This window comes from Cydia amplana, chromosome Z (assembly GCF_948474715.1).
Source record: "Cydia amplana chromosome Z, ilCydAmpl1.1, whole genome shotgun sequence".
In the NCBI taxonomy this organism is placed as follows: Eukaryota; Metazoa; Arthropoda; class Insecta; order Lepidoptera; family Tortricidae; genus Cydia; species Cydia amplana.
In genome coordinates this window covers 36,411,942-36,430,459 of record NC_086096.1, presented here as the reverse complement: position 1 = coordinate 36,430,459, position 18,518 = coordinate 36,411,942, and the positions used below count along the sequence as shown (strand labels likewise).

At 42.0% G+C, this 18,518-nt stretch overlaps 1 protein-coding gene across 1 annotated transcript in view; it reads right to left on the bottom strand.

The window, feature by feature from the left end:
* The window catches only part of LOC134661247 (neuropathy target esterase sws), a 54,761-nt gene extending 37,077 nt beyond the window's left edge, over nucleotides 1-17,684 (bottom strand). The window contains exons 1-8 of the mRNA XM_063517234.1: nucleotides 17,495-17,684; nucleotides 10,789-10,870; nucleotides 9,809-10,011; nucleotides 8,633-8,819; nucleotides 2,793-2,938; nucleotides 1,726-1,854; nucleotides 673-753; nucleotides 133-246 (exon numbers count right to left, since the gene is read on the bottom strand). Coding sequence (XP_063373304.1) covers nucleotides 133-246; nucleotides 673-753; nucleotides 1,726-1,854; nucleotides 2,793-2,938; nucleotides 8,633-8,819; nucleotides 9,809-10,011; nucleotides 10,789-10,870; nucleotides 17,495-17,596 — 1,044 coding nt within the window. The 5' untranslated portion in view covers nucleotides 17,597-17,684. The remainder of the gene's footprint in view (nucleotides 1-132; nucleotides 247-672; nucleotides 754-1,725; nucleotides 1,855-2,792; nucleotides 2,939-8,632; nucleotides 8,820-9,808; nucleotides 10,012-10,788; nucleotides 10,871-17,494) is intronic.
* Between the last annotated feature and the right edge of the window lie 834 nt (nucleotides 17,685-18,518).

Genomic DNA, 18,518 nt, shown 5'->3' with positions numbered 1-18,518 from the left:
CCACGCGAACACACACACGCACAAGACTTGAAAAAAAAAGTAAAGTGGTAGGGTGGAGTGTTTCACAACCCTGCATCAGGAAACACACACTCCCCTTACACGCACACACTAACGTAACAGTTATGTACTTACAGTATGTTCAACCCTCTCGCTGTGGTGTGGGGAATGCATAGAAGTACTGGAATCGACTGTAGCTTTTCGACCTGGCGATGATGCGACTGTGGTAGGCCGGCGTTTCTCACGGCCCTGCGGCAAACGGGTTAAGTTATACATATGTGACGTTATCTATGAAAAGGGACCCTATTGTCGATGGCGCTTATGCCATTGTTAACGATGCTCCGATATAAATACAATGCCGCGCGACACTGCGGCGTAAGCGCCATCGACAATAAGGTCCCTTTTCATAGATAATGCCACATATAATAATTATACAAAAAGTATTACTGCAATGTTCTGCCGCCAAATGCAGCACTGGTATTGAAAACTATAGAGTAACTTATACATAATACCTTAAACAGTTCTTTTTTAATTTTCACTATGACATTGAGGTTATCATATCAAGGCGGTTTGTTTACAGAGGCCTACCGCGACACGTTACCTGGCCTCTTTATCGCTCGTATATTCAAGAGTGAGAGAGGCAGATAACTCAATGAATCAATACATAGAACTCACCGGATTAACCAACTCTGCGCTCAAACCGAGATACTGATGCAATGCTGTGAAGGTTACCCTTTGTAAACGCACCATGATGATCTGAAATACACAAAACCTGCAATTAGTATTCTGTATTCAAACTGATATACACCAAATTATGTCTATTCTATTCTAAATAGTTAATTTAAGAATGGTAGAATTGAAAACAAAATCCCTAATACTATTTTCATCATCATCTGACGCATTACAGTCCCGTGGGCCTTAGCCTGGTCAAGCATTCTCCAGTCCGATCTATTTGTGGCCTTCCTTCTCCAACTTGTCACTCCTAAGGTCCTGATTTCCTGGTATACGCCGTAATACTATTTTAGCTCCACAATATACGGTGAATTGTTGTATATAGGAGATTGGGGCCGATTGAAACAAGTCCGATAACTCCTAAACGGCTAGCGACAACCATGGAGTCCCAAAGAGGAAAATGTTCGGCATTCATGTCAGCATCTGCCAGCAAACTTGACTTGACCTGTATATACTCGTAAGTCAGAGCCTAGCTAACCTGTATGACTCTGACGAAGATGTCGGGGTACTCGTGGAAGACCTCCTGGAACGCTCTCATTGGTAGCTTGACCACTTAGGAGTCTAAAGCCTTGGCCTTCACGGCTTATGTGGAGACTGGGGTCAATTGAAACAAGCTCGATAACTCCCAAACGGCTAGCGACAACCATGGAGTCCCAAAGAGGAAAATGTTCGGCATTCATGACAGCATCTGCCAGCAAACTTGTCTTGACCTATATATAAGTCAGAGCCTAGCTAACCTGTATGACTCTGACGAAGATGTCGGGGTACTCGTGACAGACCTCCTGGAACGCTCTCATTGGTAGCTTGACCACTTAGGAGTCTAAAGCCTTGGCCTTCACGGCTTATGTGGAGACTGGGGTCAATTGAAACAAGCTCGATAACTCCCAAATGGCTAGCGACAACCATGGAGTCCCAAAGAGGAAAATGTTCGGCATTCATGTCAGCATCTGCCAGCAAACTTGTCTTGACCTATATATAAGTCAGAGCCTGGCTAACCTGTATAACTCTGACGAAGATGTCGGGGTACTCGTGGAAGACCTCCTGGAACGCTCTCATTGGTAGCTTGATCACTTGCGAGTCCTCTAAAGCCTTGGCGTTCACGGTTTTGTACGGTTGCGAGTGGCCCTGCAAACAAACAACACTTAGTGCCACTTGCACCATTCCACTATCCCGGGGTTAACTGGTTAAACCTGGAGTTACCATGGTTACCGGTACAATTTGACATTGGTTTAACGGTTTAACCGCTTAACCCCTGGTTAGTGGGATGGTGCAAGTGGCCCTTAAGAAAACAATACCTCTTTCTGTTTCAAAATCTGAAATGTAGAATATAGCATCCGTATTAACCAAATTAAACTCATTAACCAAAATCGACTTGGTAATTTTCACGCTACGGTGGCAAAGACGCACCCATACCCACATGCCACATACAGATTTGATAAAATATTATTCAGGTAAAAATACAAATTTATACGAACAGAAATTCAAGGGACTGCTGCCGTCTAACTTACTATCAATATAGTAGTTACTAGTTACTATCAAAGTATTGTAAAGTGTCATTCTATAGAACTTGCTATGTAAACAAACCGCCATATTGAAACTGTCAAAAAATATGAATTTACTAGTGACTTTTGTTTACACAGTTAGCAAGTTCCATAGAATGACACTTTAGAGACACAATATGGTTGCTCACGAACAAATTCAACTTGCGACTTCCGTCTGCCATTGACAAAGTATCTTGCTGGCCATTTGCTAACTAGAAAAATACATACCGTGAGCACGTCAGTGAAGCTCAGCAGTGAGGTGACGCTCTCGCCCGCTCTGACCACTTTGAGAGACAAACTACTGCCGTCCGGGTTCGTGATGTACACGTTGACGCGGCCATTTTGCTGGCAGTTTGCTAACCAGAGAAACACGTACCGTGAGCGCGTCAGTGAAGCTCAGCAGTGAGGTGACGCTCTCGCCCGCTCTGACCACTTTGAGACAAACTACTGCCGTCCGGGTTGGTGATGTACACGTTGACGCGGCCATTTTGCTGGCAGTTTGCTAGCCAGAGAAACACGTACCGTGAGCACGTCAGTGAAGCTCAGCAGTGAGGTGACGCTCTCGCCCGCTCTGACCACTTTGAGAGACAAACTACTGCCGTCCGGGTTCGTGATGTACACGTTGACGCGGCCATTTTGAACCACGTACACGTTCTCGTCTGTATCACCTGTGAATGAAGTTGAATACATTATTAAAACAACATTAACACTTTCAGTGCCAAGCGCCCCATTTCTAATACAAAATGAACACACATACGTGTTCTTGCCAGTGAACGTGTTAATATCCATTCGAGGCAGGCGGACTGCAGCGCGCCGTATAAATTAATAGCATATTTGGCATCAGAGCCAAGTGAATGCAGGGGAAATGGGAGCGTTAAGAAGTGTGTGTGGTGTAAGATTACAAGATAGAATTAGGAACAGTGTGATAAGGGAAAAGTGTCGACTGAACGAAGATGTAGTGACAAAAATTGAGAAAGGTATATTGAGATGGTTTGGACACGTGGAAATAATGATTGAAAGAAGGTTGACAAAGAGAGTGTATAAGGGAGAAGTAGAAGAGGGAGTTGGAACGGACAGACCTCGGCGGACTTTCTCTGATCAAATCGGGGAAATCCTGAAGAAAGGCCAGGTCAAGAGCACCCTAATCCGGCGAGCGTGTATGAGGAATGTTATGAAAGTATGGTGTATGGTCGGGGTTGTGCACTATCCACTGGGTCTTGTAAATAATAAATGCAGACTTACAGTTCAAGTGGTATACTTCGTTAAAGCACACAGGAAATCCATACACGAGCAATACAGAAGGCACAGAAGGGTAGAACACACAGGCACAGGTTTAAAGCAGAAGTAGAACAGTTCAGAAGATAGAAATAGGTAAAGTAAACAAGCGGGAAGCGAAAAGCAAAACAATAGGATCGCAGCGAGAGAGACATGCGTTCCGCGTCGTATCATGGCAGTGACTGTCAAATGACCTCTGTTGCGCGGACGCCGGGCCTAGCTACAAGACCGGTTCGCGCTAGGACGGAGGTGAAGTCGATAGTATCGATAGTCGATACGGTTTATCGACATATGTAGGAGTGTATGTAAGTTTAGGTAAAATATATAAATATAAATATAGGTATATAAAAATGTATGTGTATAAAATGTGTATAAGTACCTACACCACCCCCCACCAGAGTCCCTCAGGGACGATAATAATCAGGAAACCTAATTGTACGACCTGAACGAGTTGTTCTGGTTTCAGGTACCTGAGGTGTTTCTGTCACAGGAGCGGGAGTGTCTTTGACATTATCATTATTGTCTAGCATAAAGGCTGGCTTGAGCCGGTCAATAGACACTGTCGCCTCCTTGCTATTAAGAAGGATTTTAAATATTTTGTCGTCTCTGACGAGTACTTTGTGAGGCCCGGAGTAAGCTGGGGTGAGGGAACCTCTTGTAGTGTCATCGCGAAGGAAGACATGACTACAGGTTTCCAGTTCCTTGTGCACAAACACTCTGGGCTTACAGTGTCGTGAAGCAGGAACGGGTCGTAGCTTCTCCATGTAGCTTTTGAGTCTGGCGGAAAAGTCGGATATATCCGAAGTTACACCAGCGCTCGGCTCCCAAAACTCGCCAGGGAGTCGTAACGGCTCTCCGTAGACCAACTCGGCCGAAGATCCTTGCAGATCTTCTTTGAAAGAGGCACGTATTCCCAGGAGGACCCACGGCAACGACTCAGTCCATCTGTCATTTGCATGACAGACGATAGCCGCTTTTAGTTGTCGGTGATACCTTTCCACTAAACCGTTGCAAGCAGGATGGTATGCTGTCGTCCTTTTATGCTCGAATCCGGCTATCCTAGCTAAGCATTGAAATAGGGCCGACTCAAATTGACGGCCACGGTCAGTTGTAATGCTTGTAGGACAGCCGAACCGAGCAATCCAGGTGGACAGCAGTGCTTTTGCAACGGTTTCTGCCGTGATATCTTCTATCGGTACTGCCTCTGGCCAGCGAGTAAATCGATCTACTGCTGTGAGGCAATACCGATAGCCCTGAGAAAGTGGGAGGGGCCCCACCAGGTCTATATGGATCTGTTTGAAGCGGGCGCGCGGCAAGTTAAAGGTGCCCAGTGAGGAAGTCACGTGACGGTTGACTTTAGCTCGCTGGCACGGCAAGCAGGAACGCGCCCACTCCCTGCAATCTTTTTTAACACCTGGCCAGACGAAACGCTCGGAAACTAGTTTCGCCGATGCGCTGCAGCCAGGATGGCTTAAGGAATGAAGGCTATCAAACACCTTCTTCCGCAGAAACTTAGGTACATAAGGCCTGGTAGCCAGTGTACTGACGTCGCAGTACAAAGGGGTTTGGCTTCCAGGAACATGAAGTTTCTGCAGATGCAGTGATGACCCGTTGCTCAAGAGCTGTTGAAGTTCAGGGTCGGAGGCTTGGTGTTGGGCTATTGTCTCGAGGCTCACAGGTGCTTCTAGTTCCTCAATTCGCGACAACGCGTCCGCGACTACGTTGTCTTTGCCACTTATGTGGCGGATGTCTGTCGTGAATTGAGATATGAAGTCAAGGTGTCTATACTGCCTAGGCGAACAGTTACTCTTCCTTTCGTGGAAGGCGAAACTGATGGGCTTGTGGTCAGTATAGACAGTGAAGTGACGAGCCTCGAGCATGTGCCTAAAATATTTCACCGCCTCGTATATGGCCAACAGCTCCCTGTCGTAGGGCGAGTATTTGGCCTGAGAGGGGCTGAGCTTTCGGGAAAAGAAGGCCAGAGGTTCCCAAGCGCCATTTTTAAATTGCTGGAGTACTGCACCGAGAGCCTTGTCGGATGCATCCGTGACCACCGCTAGCTTTGCAGTGCAATCGGGATGCGCTAGCATCGCTGCATTTGACAAGCTCTCTTTACAGGCCTGAAAAGCTTTCAGCGTCTCTCCAGTGAGGTTGACTGCTTGCGATCCCTTCACGGAACCTGTCAGCAGTGCATGCAGTGGGGCTTGTATCTCGGCTGCTCGAGGAAGAAACCTCCTATAAAAGTTAATCATGCCCAAGAAGCCCCGTAGTTGCTTGATGTTAGTTGGAGGAGGGAAGTCCGTGACTGCTTGGACCTTCGACTCGAGGGGTCTGCATCCGCTAGCTGAAATCAGGTACCCTAAGAAAATTACCTCCTGGGCTCCTAAGACACACTTTGAGGTATTAACCAGCATGCCGTACTGCTTCAGCCTAGCGAAGATTACACGCAGATGTTCCTCGTGCTCTGCCTCGCTCCTAGAGTAAATTAGGAAGTCGTCCAAATAAGCATATACGAAGTCTAGGCCCCTGGTAAGCTCATCGACGAACCGTTGAAACGTTTGGCCCGCATTGCGAAGACCAAACGTCATAAACGGGAACTCGAATAACCCGAAGGGGGTCGTGATGGCGGTTTTGGCGATATCGTCGGGACTGACAGGTATCTGATTGTAAGCTTTTTCCAAGTCTAGTGTACTAAAGATTTTACAACCAGCTATATCGTATGAAAAATCATGGATGTGCTTAATCGGGTACCTGTCAGGCACGGTGCGAGCATTCAGGCTGCGATAGTCTCCGCAGGGCCGCCATCCGTTGCCCTTCTTCGGGGCCAGGTGGAGGGGCGACGACCATGAGCTCTCCGACGGCCTGGCTGTACCACTAGCCAGCATGATCCGGAACTCTTCTTGGGCGATTTTCAGTTTGTCAGGAGCTAAACGACGGGGTGGTAAAGAAACTGGGGGACCCGGTGTGGTGCGTATGTGATGGACTGTGTTATGGGGTATGTTAGTGTTATGTTTGCCAGCTGGTCGAGTAATTTCGGGAAATTCGTCAAGAATTTTGTGATACCGGGACTCGCCAGTTACGACTTTAACGGAAAACACGTCTTTACAATTGGCTGTGGTGCCGATGGCAGCTATTAAAGTTAACATGTCAATCAAGCGCTTATTAGGACAATCTACTAGCAGATTATAATGATTGAGAAAATCTACACCAATGATTGGCTTGGTAACATCAGCTACTACAAAACGCCATATAAAAGATCTGCGCAAACCAAAATCTAAATCTAAAGTTAAATAGCCATAGGTAGCAATGTTAGAACCATTTGCAGCACTCAAATTATACCCAGTCCTAGAACGACGATCACACAGCGCCGACCGTGGATAGACGCAGAGGTCGCTTCCAGTATCGACTAAAAACTGCGTCTTTGAAGTGCGGTCGGTGACGAACAGGCGACCAGTAGGTGTCGATGGGCAATCGTCAGTCGCCATTATCGACTGCCCCTTTCGTTTTCCGCCGGCTTGAAGTCGCATGGTCGAACGCACTTGCTGGCCTTGTCTCCAAACTTCCCATGGTACCAGCAGAGAGGATACTTGCGATAGTTCGACTGGGATCGTTGCCTGGATGCGTTACGCTTGCCTGGAGATGCGCGCGTCCTGGATCTGCTACTCCTGCCTGGTCCGGACGCCTGGAACTGCTGGAACTGTTTCCGAAGCTCTGCGATTTCTCTGGCAATATCGCTGGGAACTGAACTCGCAGCTCCACCACTCACAGCGGCGACTTTCGGCGAAGAACTGGCCAAGTCGTTAACACGATCAGCTAAGTCGCAGATTTCTTCATGCGAAGCCGAAGATGGCTGGCCCGCGAGCACCATCTGCACACCATGAGGAAGGCGGGTCATCCAAATAGACCTGATAAAATCATCTGGTACTGCAGGTCCCGCCAGATCCTTAAGATGCCGGAAGAAATGCGAAGGTTTGCGGTCCCCGAGCTCCTCATGCATCAGCAACTGCTTGGTCTTCCTCTCATTGGAAATGCCCAGTCTCTTGATCAGCTCGGTTTTAAGCTTGTCGTATCTCTGCGACGCGGGAGGGTTGATAATAAGGTCCTTCACCTCACGAGCATACTGATTGTCGAGGTGGGAGATCACATAATTAAATTTTGTGACGTCACTGGTGATGCCGGAATTATGAAATTGACCTTCGACTTGGGCGAACCATATCTCCGGTTCTTCTGCCCAGAATGGTGGCACTTTCACTCCAACCTTAAAAATGTTTGTCGCTTCTATCAACTCTGTCGACCCTGTCCCCGCACTATTTCCGGATGCTTCATCACCGATCACATCCTTAAATTCCTTTTCGTCGCTCATATTTGGGGTCACCAGTATGGTGTATGGTCGGGGTTGTGCACTATCCACTGGGTCTTGTAAATAATAAATGCAGACTTACAGTTCAAGTGGTATACTTCGTTAAAGCACACAGGAAATCCATACACGAGCAATACAGAAGGCACAGAAGGGTAGAACACACAGGCACAGGTTTAAAGCAGAAGTAGAACAGTTCAGAAGATAGAAATAGGTAAAGTAAACAAGCGGGAAGCGAAAAGCAAAACAATAGGATCGCAGCGAGAGAGACATGCGTTCCGCGTCGTATCATGGCAGTGACTGTCAAATGACCTCTGTTGCGCGGACGCCGGGCCTAGCTACAAGACCGGTTCGCGCTAGGACGGAGGTGAAGTCGATAGTATCGATAGTCGATACGGTTTATCGACATATGTAGGAGTGTATGTAAGTTTAGGTAAAATATATAAATATAAATATAGGTATATAAAAATGTATGTGTATAAAATGTGTATAAGTACCTACAAAAGTAACGGAAGCGAACGAGGTTATCAGGATCGTAGCAAGTGGAAATCCGTGGTCTCTGCCTACCCCTCCGGGAAGTAGGCGTGATTATATGAATGTATGTATGTTTGGCTGAATTCATTGAAGCCACTCAATGAATTCAGCCAAACATACTCAGCTCAGGAGACGTATACTGCCACGGATGGCACACTCAGTATACGTCTCCTCTTTCTTATTAGTCATTACTCACCGACTTTGAACAAAAAAGCCCCCGCAGGCAAATTGAGGATCTCCGTGTGCTTGCACAGCATCAGGAACACCGGTTTCTCGAAGTGTCCAAACACACGAATACTGTGCAGCATGTATAGCGCGTCCGGCGGCACCCGGTCGTCGTTGGTTAGGTCTTCTTCCAGGTATTCTGCGGGCGGTTCTAGGACCTACGACAAAGATGTGTGTTAAAGACATTTTCATAAATCAACTCACTATTCATTCTTTCCATTGGGATTTTAACACATTCATTGCCACCCAGCCCAACAAGACATCCGCGCCAGGCCACAATAATTTCGTCATATAAAGCTGTAGTACCTCGATCCCGACTATCCCGACCCGATAGTCGGGTTTTCGGCACTGAATGTGTTAAAAGGGGTTTTAAAAGCTTGTTAACTAAAACCGATTGACCGCCCGGCGTTTCTTGCCTCGAGTTTAATTATTCAGTTGATATGAACTTTGCATAGCATAAGTCAGCTGTAGAATAAAATTGTGTAAAAAGTGGCGACATGACCAGCCGTTTTACTGGTAACTAGCTGCTATAGATATCGAGTCAAACCACGACGGAGAGAGCGGGATGACCTAGATACTTATAGATAAGTGGGGTTCCCGGAGTGTTAGATAGGACCAAATGACAAACCGGCCAAATGCGAGTCGGACTCGCGCACGAATGGTTCCTTACCATTACGAACTCCAAAAAATCACGTTTGCTGTATGGGAACCCCACTTAAATATTTGTTTTATTTTGTTTTTAGTATTTGTTGTTATATCGACAACACAAACACATCATCTGTGAAAATTTTCACTGTCTAGGTTCATGAGTTACAGACGGACAGCACAGTCTTAGTAATAGGGTCCCATTTTTACCCTTTGGGTACGGAACCCTAATAGGCCCTATATTATCTTCAACTGCCCAGATGCTGACTCCTTCTTCAGTTGAAGTAGTTTCCTAGCAAACCGCATGACGGCCCGGCGTTTTCGGCCCTGGCCCGAGTTGGAAATGGTTTTCACTTTACACAGCATTCTTCGGCCGTAGAACACCGTTTCGACCACAGCTAGAGCGGGACGACCGAGACCATCTGGCCTTTCGAGCCCCTATGGGTGGAAAGCCATAACCGGCTACCTTTAAAGTGGTAGGTATAACAACGCCCTATCTTACCTTCAATTGCTCAGGTGCTGACTCCTTCTTGAGTTGAAGTAGTTTCCTAGCAAACCGCATGACGGCCCGGCGTTTCCTGCCCTGGCCCGAGTTGGAAATGGATTTGACTTTGCGCAGCATCCTCCGGCCGTAAAAGAGCATTTTGTCGCGTTTGCGGAACCGCTTCGCGGGCTCCACTGTTGCTGGGGCGCCGTTTAGCATTTCTGACAAATAAGGAATAAGTATGATACATATAAAGTTACAATAAATTTAAAAGTGGAAAAATAGCGCCATTCGCAGACATTTCTGCTTGGTAAAAATTTAAATTATGATCAGTGATCGGGGATTTCTATGCCACACCGCGGGATATCAAGTCGAAATGGTAATATGGATACGCCACTTGGCCCGCGATAGGAACAAAACTGTTCGAAAAGTAAACGCTATTTCGGTGTTGGTAATTCGTTTATAAAATAAAGGACTGTAAAAAACATGGGTCTCGACTCGGTCGTTGAAAGGCAATGCAAAACTGATAAGGTAATGCGAGCTTAGTGGTTTTATTGATATATTCAATTGATCTGTAATCAAATTTTCAATTATTAATATTAATAATATATGCAATGCATGATTAATTGATTAACAGTAACATGCCAAAACACTCTCCTATATCGCACACGAATCCCGGAATCCCGCGGCATATCCATACTAGCATAATGATTGAGGTCATTCACCCCAAGTGGCATAGAAATCCCCGATCACTGATTATGATACATATACTTTGAATATTTTAATAACAAAACTTCCGTGAGACAAAGACATATTAAATATATTAGAAACGGGTCACTCACGTATTTTAAGTCGAAAAAACACTCGACATGTTTCACTTCGTCCCGAGAAGTATCATCAGGAGCTTGCGTTTACGGTGGCGGACCGGCGCAGACCCGTTTCTAATATATTTAATATGACTTTGAATATTGACGCGAAGGGCTTATACTCGTAATTACCTTTCGACCGCCATCTCTTGTAGTAATAGAAGAAAACTACGACTAGTGAGATCACGACGCAACCGCAGAACGACCATAGCAACTGAAACAAGTACAAAACGTATCATTAGTTAGTATAAAAACAGAATATATATATTATAAATTTAAGTCAAAATGATGGAATAAGACAAATGATTATTAGCTAATTGAGGCTTATAGTGCGTTTTTGAATAAGGTGTACTAATATAATTACAGAAAATGAACTCGGAAAACACACTGGGGGATCCGCACGCCGCTCTGGTGTGTGAGCGAAACAGTGTTATACAGTATGCACGTACATATATAGACCCAATAATAGAATTCAAATTTGTGCACACATTTTGATAAAGATTTATTTATGACAGTAGTGAGTAGGCAAATTTATGGCTAGTCGAAAGTATATTATAGTGCACTGGTGCATCGAAGTACAGCGTAGGAATTACGACCTTATACAGTCGCAGTACGATCCAATCTGCAATGATATAGTTTGTTGGCAAAGGGTAGTTGAGAAGGAAGACTGAGTAATGTACTAAATATACATTTTGAGAATAACTAGAAAACTATAAAATCAAATAACAGTACAAAGTTATCAAGTACGTTAGTCCGACTATAATAGTCGACCATAGACTATAGCTTCGTAAGATCGAAGCCGATTTATGCGCTTTTGAATTTGGAACTTTCTTTTATTTCAATAAGAGTTAGAAACCCGAATTTAATTTGTACTATTATAAGTACGCGGGGACGTACGAGAATAGTTCAACTGAACCGAAATTGATACAAAATTACGATATCTAACAATAAAAGATAGTATGTATTTATCTTATCAGGGAGGTTACGTAGTAGGTACATATTTAATGAGATCTGAGAACTAGCGATATTAATCTCGTAATATGTCCTAGTGATTAGATAATGTTGGATCGATATGTTCGTAATGTAATCGGTCTCGTTCGGATACTTCATAATGACCCTGCTTACGGAGCTCCTGGGTTCGAATACCGTTATAGGCATTTATTTGTGTAATGAGCACAAGTATTTGTTCCTTTGTGCGGATGATTTATATGTATTTGTTACGTATATCGTCTCCTTGTAGAGTCTGTGCGGACAGAGAAGAGTCGTGGAATGTATGGGGCCCAATACATTTCACGACTCTTCTCTTTCCGAACAGACTACCTATGTTATTAAGAATTGGTTAGTTTCCCAAGGATATATGTGTAAGATCTCCGACATATTTATAGAAGGATGGGCACGGTTGAAATGCAATAGTACATTACGATACAAGTGCAAAAAGTAGAATATTCGCAACGAGTGGCGATAAATTGAAACACGACCGAAGGGAGTGTTTTAAATCGACACGAGTTGCGAGTTACCTTTTCGCATGTGTATTGTACAACGTTTTACAGTACATATGGCCCTTTACATTTTCGACATAAGCACGTGTTGTGGTAATTACCGCACTAGGGCGGTAAAGTAGCACCATATGTACTGTAAATAATAAAGTATACCTACCTTAATTACCGCGTAATTAAAGTACCTACATTTTAAGAACTAATATGGTCATATCGACAATTAGTACGCTTAAAATATTGAAATAATTAATGTATTTAATAGGGATGTACCGACTAGTCGCCGACTAGTCGGGAAAGCCGACTATCCGGCCACATTTGTAGTCGGCGATTAGTCGGCTAAAAAGGCCGATTAGTCGGCCTATTATTAATTACAGAAAGCAGGAGATAAATACAATAAAAAAGCCAATATTATTCAAATGTTACATGCCCATTTTACTCAAATACGAGGGGCGTTCAAAATATTCTCGGTATTGATATCTTACAACCTCTTCTAAAATTTCTTTCGTTACTGGCCGCTAAGGTTTATTCATTGACATTAAAAAAAAGTATAATTCGAACCGAGATGTTCTTTTGTTTTTCTGCAATTGCTGAACAAACATGAACATCATGTGGGAATTGACAATGTTAACTAAATTAGAACATCGATGCGTGATAAAATTCTTGACAAAACAGGGTAAAAATCAAAAAACCATAAAAGAGGAAATGGATTGTGTTTACCGTGAGTCTGCTCCTTCTTTATCTACCATTCAAAAGTGGTCAAGCGAGTTTAAACGTGGAAGGGAGAGTGTTGAAGACGACCCTAGACCTGGCCGGCCTGTAGTAGCTACTTCACAAGAAAATATTGATAAAGTGGAAAAACTTATATTGGAAGATGGTCGAGTGAAGGTAAAATCTATAGCACAAGTAACCAATCTCTCTATTGGTACCATACATGATATTATCCATGACCATCTTAATATGTCAAAAGTAAGTGCAAGATGGGTTCCGCGAATGCTGACTCGGCTTCAAAAAGACATGCGTGTAGCTTGTTGTTCCGATTTTATTGACCTGTGCGGTGAAAATCCTGATGAGGTGCTGCAAAGAATAGTTACTGGAGATGAAACCTAGGTTCATCATTATGACCCAGAGAGTAAACAAGAGTCCATGCAGTGGCACATTAAGGGTTCAGCTCATCCCAAGAAGTTCAAGGTCATCCCTTCAGCTGGCAAGGTCATGGCCACGATATTTTGGGATTGTGAAGGAGTATTACTGATCGATTATAAAGAAAAAGGTGTAAATATCACAGGACAGTACTACGCTAACATTCTACGTCAATTAAAGGATGCAATCAAAGAAAAGAGGCGAGGAAAGTTAACCAAAGGTGTTATGCTTCTGCATGACAACGCCCCCGTCCATACTGCTCATATTGCCAAGGCAGCTATTGTTGAATGTGGGTTTGAAACTGTTACTCACCCACCGTATAGTCCGGACTTAGCCCCCAGCGACTTCTTTTTGTTCCCCAATCTTAAAAAGGATCTGCGTGGAAATAAATTTTCCGATGATGAAGCATTGAAGGCGGCAGTGGAGGAGCATTTTTACACCAAAGATAAAAAATATTTTTATGCAGGATTAAAAAAAATAATTGATCGATCTTTTAAGTGTATGAACATAGGGGGGGAGTATATTGAAAAATAAAAATATCAAACTTTTCGTACTTGTTTGTTTTCATTCTCATACCGAGAATATTTTGAACACCCCTCGTACGTATATTTAGGGTACAAAATAAGCTTGTGTTCATATTAAATTCATGTATAGGTAATTATGCGGGTGTATCGTCCAGTAGCACAGAACATCTTTATGTTGATATTGAAAGCGAGACGACGCAAGGAGCAAAAAATATGTTTTTCTAACTACTACAGTTGCCATACGAATGTAATCTTTATCGAGCAGTAACGATTATGAACTTGGCCGACTAGCCGACTAGTCGGCCGACTAATCGGCCATCCGAGCGCCGATTAGTCGGCTAGTCGGCCAAAACCATAGTCGGTACATCACTAGTATTTAAGTAATTACTCATATTACAGACCGCATTACAATATGAAGTCATCTTTAACAAATGCTCTGTATTCAGTCCACGACGGTTCATGACTTGGTATATTAAATTATTATTCGTATATAAATGTTTAGTACGATGCGGTAGTGATATAATGAATACCAAAGGAAGGCGATGTTTATTACATAGTTTTATTGCATACATACGTACTTTTTGAAGCATTCATATAGAGTATATGGACGCTGGGTCGATATAATCGGTAGAGTAGAGTATAGCCGTTTTGGGCAGTACTTAACGATACGTTAATATATAGGTACCTATCTAAAAATCTCGCCTGTACGAAAGAAGCGCTTGTTCGAAAATACAAGTAGGAATTCTTTACAAAGATACGAGGAAAATATAAGTTATTAAATGTTATTGTTCCGTATATGTTATCTTACCTAACAACATTGTCATATAAGACGAAACGTGTACTAAGTTTACGCGTACGCGATAAAAATATCGCTTTAGAATATCATAACTATACTACAAGTTTAAAACAAAATTAACTCTATTCTTTTACGGTTAAGACTTAAGTTTGCAATTAAATTAAATGTTAGATCAAACCTCTTTTAATATCTGTTACTAGGTCAAGTTCGTTACGTATTCGCAATAGGTATGATTAGATTTGATACGAGTTTAGAAAACTTGTTTTTTTTTATTGTTTACACAATTTTGTAAGTAGGTTTTTAAAGTTAGTCACTTTAAAATGTCAAGGTAAAGAGTACGCATTAGGTAACATTTTGGATCTTTTGGGTGCTAGTACAAGTGTAAGACAAATATAGTATGATTCTCCCTGTCTATGTTTGAAATGAGACAGTCCTTTGACCAACTATATATTATATACTTGTACAGTTAGCATCAATCGTAGCGTTGAAACAAAACGCTCCAAAAATATGGATTATTAGGGTTGGCACATCTTGTCCCTTTGCGTGCAGCACCACAGATAAGATAATGACTTGAATTTTGACAACCCTGAATAGCCGAAAGGGATAGTGCCATAGAAAGGGACAGCAGGATTCGTCCCTGAATCGCTGTCAAACTTCGGTTTTGTAGGAAGTGTCCTTCGGTATGGTAGTACTAAGTATTATTTATTCTGTGGTTTTAGCATTGCGACATGCTGTAGCATGTAGCATAACATGTAGCATAACATGTCACTATGTAATATCGAGATAAAAAGACGGAAATATATTTTTAAATTTGCCGCATTTTTCTACTGACGGGAATGGCTTGCCAAACTATATTTATTTAAGAAAGGACAAATAACGTACCACACCAAAAATGTCCATCATCTTCAAGCAACACAGCCAATTTTCAAAAAACATGTCGATAATACTCAACACAACATAATATGAAAATAACACAACTTTACATTTAAAACCCACGTGGCCAAAACTATCCGTTTTTATAAAAAAAAAAATCTGGAAGCATTCAAAACAGCCAGTGACTTCAAAATCGAACGCAACATTTACGCGGTAAAAGTAAAACCATGCGTTTGAAAATGGAACGCGCACTAAACTGCCGACTGCTTGCGCCTCTCGTCCTTGCGCGGCACTTTTCATCTGTTGCAACCGGCGCGCGCATATTGCGAAAAAGCCTAAGGTCCTATGACTATATGGTTTTTAATCGTGTCATATCTATGTAAACGCGGCTTAATTTAGCCATAGACGGTATCAACAATTACCTACTTTATACTTTCGTCTACATCTGTAATCGCAGCTGAAACAGAAAAATACGTCACTGTGATTACGTCACGCGCTCCGATTGGCGTTTGCAGTCACGTGATACTGGGCATTATTTTAAATACTTTTGATTATTTTTAATTAATTTATTACGCATATTTACACTATCAAAATATGATTTTCCGCGTTCTAATATTCCCTGCTATGGTAAAAACATAACATGTTATATATTGGCGATTCATGTCAACATCCCTATTCAGTTTCACCTGAAATTAGAGTAAAACCTGACCTTCGGTTTCGGCCAAAAGTCCAAAGCCAGACACTACATACCAATATTGGTTAAAAACAGCACATGCTAATTAAACTCCATTATTATCTTTAATAACAAATTATGGAGTTTGGTACCAATTTACAATAGAGTAGATAACAATCAGATAAATATTTCATCACGAGGTAACCTAACCAGTCAAATTAGAACAAAGTTGATCCACTCTTCTATATGTGGAAGAGTGGATGGCTTTTGTGCCTTATTACAAAGGAGTAAGGTTCAAAACCGAAACCGAGATGCATAGAAGAAAGAGAGATTCCCCTCTGGTTCGTACTTTGCTCCTTTTGAATGCGCTCCTTGCATCAGCCTCTCAGTGTGATTTGTTTGCAGGCAGACAGGTGGTTGTGCGTGATGAATGTTTGAGGTTTTGTGAGAAGATGGATGCACGTCCTTCTACAGTTTAAAATGGTACATTATCGTATGTTAATATTGTGTAATTTGTGATTAATTGTATACTGTTTTCTTTTTCTTTTTACTATTCTGTGTAAGTTAGCAGTGGTTTGGTATTCATACTGTTATGCTGTTTAACTTGTTTTGAAAAAAAAAAAAACTTAGGGAGGCCTTTGCCCAGCAGTGGGACACAACAGGCTAACTAATAAACAAATAATAAACAAAGAAACAGAACTAAGTATCAACTAAGTACTTACAGAAAATATTGACTCGAACTTGCAACAAAGCTCTTATATTTCAATTATATCATAATCAGATTTCTAACCTCAGTTTTAAAGTTTACTGTAAACTATTCATGAACACAACACATAATTATTACTTATTGCATTATTCATAACTATCTTGGAGAAACAGAACAAGTTGAAATTTTTATGGTTTAAGATATTTATTTCTCAAAAGATTTACATAAATCACTCACTGAGAAAACAATAATTTTGCTTAAATCTAAATAGGAGAGAGTAGCATGCAAAAACGGTGAACGACTCAAGTACAAAGACGCTTGGTAACAACAAGCTCAATGCAAATTTTTAAACATGTATTTTGAGAGAAACTATCAGCGGCATTTGCGGTTGTTTACAAAAAGTGTCGCATTAGTAGAGCAACCTTTGTTTGGCCTATAGCAAAAAAATATTTGCTCACATTGACTTCAAGGATATCAGATCTATTGTTACAACTGTTATCTAACTAAGGCCAGGAAACCTTACTTCCGCATCCGAAAAAAATCAAGATTGTTTCTACTAGCTTAGACACGCATAATAACACATAAATATGCACAAATTATTTAAGAAACGCAAAGAAAATCAATACGTACCTGGTTTTCTTCGAAATTGTTAGTCCATTCCGCCGTCCACGTCTTGACCGCAAACATATCCGATTTATCATGGATATTATTCAGAAGGCCTACCACATCCATTTTGTAAATCTTTAATAAAAATCATCACATATAACACTTGAAAATAGCCGTGAATAAAATTCAAGTGCATACACGGCCGCAAAAGAAAAGTCACAGATAAGACTAACACCATAGAGTAACTTATATATACTGAGATAGAGTATACACTCAGCGTTGAGGCACTACGCCATCTAGCGAAAAGTGTGAAACTAACTGGCACAAGGGTAATTTTTTAGGGAAAATTTATTTCTGTTCATGGTTGATTAGGGTAATGAAACTATTCTTTGTATAGTTAAATTAATATAATAAATAGTTTGATTACCCTAAAAACTAAAAGCACCCTGATAATCATTAAGTAAAACAACTTGAAATGGTTAAATTACTTTATTTACCAAATTTTATAACAGTGAACAGCAATTTTAAACAAATCCATTAACAAAGATATAACAACACAACAATAAGTACGGTATAGCTGGTCAACCAAATCTTGTCAGTAAAAAAAGGCGCGAAATTCCAATTTTCTATGGGACGATATCCCTTCGCGCCTACATTTTTCAAATTTGCCGCCTTTTTCTACTGTCAAGATCTGGTTGACCAAGTATAAAAATCTTTTAACGATTTAAAATACAAGCAATGCATGTTATCGTAAGCCCCCAGATGACCCGGGCCTAGGACCTATGATCACCTAGGTACTAATGGAGGAGTAGTATGTAAGTAACTATAGATGGTCAAGCAGATCTTGTCAGTAGAAAAAGGCGGCAAATTGAAAAACGTAGGCGCTAAGGGATATCGTCCCATAGAAAATTTGCATTTCGCGCCTTTATTTACTGACAAGATTTGCTTGACCAGCTATAATAATGACTTTGGATACATTGCAGTCGATAAGCATATTCCAGGTAGGTACATTATAATTATTGTAGTTTGGCAAACCAATATGTCAGTA